Source organism: Merops nubicus, unplaced genomic scaffold (assembly GCF_000691845.1).
Source record: "Merops nubicus isolate BGI_N331 unplaced genomic scaffold, ASM69184v1 scaffold26354, whole genome shotgun sequence".
Classification (NCBI taxonomy): domain Eukaryota; kingdom Metazoa; phylum Chordata; class Aves; order Coraciiformes; family Meropidae; genus Merops; species Merops nubicus.
In genome coordinates, this window is record NW_008602651.1 from 1 (window position 1) to 2656 (window position 2656).

The 2656-nt window shown below is 42.2% G+C and overlaps 1 protein-coding gene across 1 annotated transcript in view; it reads right to left on the reverse strand.

The window, feature by feature from the left end:
• Positions 1–807: 807 nt before the first annotated feature.
• LOC103771145 (cytosolic phospholipase A2 epsilon-like) overlaps positions 808–2656 on the reverse strand; it is a gene marked incomplete at both ends in the record, with an annotated part of 10463 nt that continues 8614 nt past the window's right edge. The window contains 2 exon segments of the mRNA XM_008938433.1: positions 808–945; positions 1377–1491. Of these exon segments, the coding sequence (XP_008936681.1) occupies positions 808–945; positions 1377–1491 (253 nt within the window).

The window sequence follows — 2656 nt, forward strand, 5'->3', positions numbered from 1 at the left end:
AGGTGTAGGAAGGTGACTAGTGACCTGTTGGGATTTCTGACCACAGGAGGAGAGACCTGGGTACTGTGTTTGACATTTTGGCCAGGGATGGAGATATTCTGATTTGCTTCCTTACAGCTCACCAGGAGCTCTGGCATTTCTGACCACAGAAGGAGAGACCTGGGTACAGTGTTTGATGTTTTGGCCAGGGATGGAGATATTCTGTTTTGCTTCCTTACAGCTCACCAGGAGCTGTAGTGAAATATCTACACAAGCAAATATTCTTAACTTACCAAAAAAAAAACCCCAAATCTTCCTTTATGCAACTGGCAGAAGTAGGAAAAACAATGAGGCAAGAGATTGCTTTCACAAAGGGAAAGAAAATTTCCTTACTATATTTACTGCTCTTATGCAACAGGGAAAAAAGGTAAATATTTGCACTCTGAAATTATCCTGGAGGATCAATCAGGGCTAGCTGTGGCAGGAGCATTGCAGACAAAAAGCTGTATTTTAGAGACTTGGGTTGCAGAAGAGACTGATGATTTAATTTAGAGGCAATGTTACACAACTTCTGTTGCTGACAAAGACATATAAGTATTGTAAAGGCCTCATGTCTGTAAGCAGAACTACATATGAAGTCAAAAGGATGTGTTCAGCTGAATGAAATTGCAGAGAAAAAAAAATCCTGCATCTATATTATCAGCTCTAATATTTTACCATATACTGCTCCTGGAAGATAAAAAAATATCCTAGCTGCCTCATTTCAGAAAAGGAGTTTGTGCAGGAGTGTGTTATGTTACGTTACATTTCCCTGGAGCAATAAATCACCTTCCAAAAAGCAGATTCTGGATTCTGGTATTTTCTTCATCAGGCGACCCATGAAGAACTCACTACCAAAATCTTCTGCACGAATGAAGGCGCCATATTTTGGGAATCCTACCTCATAAGGGGTGAATTCCACCCATTCTGAAAGAAAAAGCACAAGACAGACTGATTACAGGACCAGAGGCACAAATTAGTTGAATAGAAGAAGACATTGAGCAGGTTAAGACAAGACTGGTTTCTCACACCCTTTGCAAGCAGACATTTATTCACTGTACATTTCAGAGTGAACATGAAGAGTGAATTGCCCTCTCACATCTAAATTTCTCTACAAACTTTAGATTTCTGAAGCTTTTTACAGAAATGCATAGCAGGTAATTCCCAATAATGGCCTCCCTCATTGGTCTTCAATACTGCTCAATATATTAAGGCCTTCAAAATTGTAACTATTAAATTTCTACTCTTAGGTGGATTGGCCTTTTAGAGTATTTGTGCACTGAATTGATTTCTTTATCTAATCCTAAATTGACCCCTCTTGGAATTAAATGTTAAACACAATTCTGGAGTATTATTACCTCTAAAATCCTGGTCGCTGATTTTATCCTTCACATTGAGAGAGAGGTAGATGGGCAGGGGGTTCTGACCCTGATTTAGTGCCTGCTGCTGATCTGTGAGCTTATGGGGGTCCTCCTGTTTTGAAGAAGGACAGTAGCTGAGGACCGTTAGATGACACAAAGAGCCTCCCACCTGATCTAAGCCTGGGCTCTGACCATGCAGCACATCCCAGACTCCAACCAGGATGCTCCCCACTGCTTTAGTTCAGAGAGGTATCGTCATCCCTATCTCCAGCCCTCCCCTGCCCCAGCACTTCTGCACACAAATAGTCCTCAGTTAAGTCAATACGCTGAAAAAAAAAATCTGAGATTTCAATGGTAGGAAGAAAATGTTATTCCCGTTGTTTATTTCAGAAAAAATGTCTGGAAATATTTTAAAAGCACTCTTGGCAGGAAATACTTCAGAAAGAGTGACGCCCTCCCTGACTACCCAGAAAAATCACATTTTCCTCAGACCTGGAAAGGTTTTGGGAGCAGTACCAAGGACTGGGAGGATGCCGAGTTCACATCCTCCTTGATGGAGAGCTGCAGGTTCTTTTCCTCACAGGGGCAGCCCCTGGAAGGAAGCCCTTGGACTGTAGGCTGTGCTGGCCAGGGACAGGGACACTGCAGGGACACTCAACAGCTCCCTGCTGACCCCATCCTCAGGGAGTCTCAGGCAGTAGAAGTCTGGGGGTGTGTGGGGGGTTAACCGTGCTACAGAGGGAGTGTTTTCTCTTTCTTAGGTATAAATGGCCTGTTGGGGAGGAAATATTCATGAATATTAAGATAGAACCTAAATATTGCCTTTTGGTGGAAGTGTTTATGGAGTGATGTAATCCCATTAACAGCTCAGAGATACTATGGGTTTGTGATGTTTCTGTGCCTTGTCACAACATGCAGTTCTTTTAAAAGAGGATTTTTATTTAAGTATTTACATGTGAATTAATTTTAAAGCTGTTCATACTCTGTTTCCTGTTAATTCTCTTTATTCCCACCCTTTCTGTACTAGGTGTGATGGTTATATGGTATAGATCTTAACACCACACCCAAAGAATGATGCTGCCAAGGCATATGCTTTAGACATCTATCTGAAAAACAAACAGGCCAAACCCCCCTTTTCTGTAAGAGTGGTCAAACACTGGCATATATCGCCCAGAGAAGTTGTGGAATCTTCACCTGTAGAGATATTCCAAAACCTATGGTCAGGGCAGCCAGCACTAGCTGATCCTGCTTCAGCAGGGCTGTTGGACAAGACAACC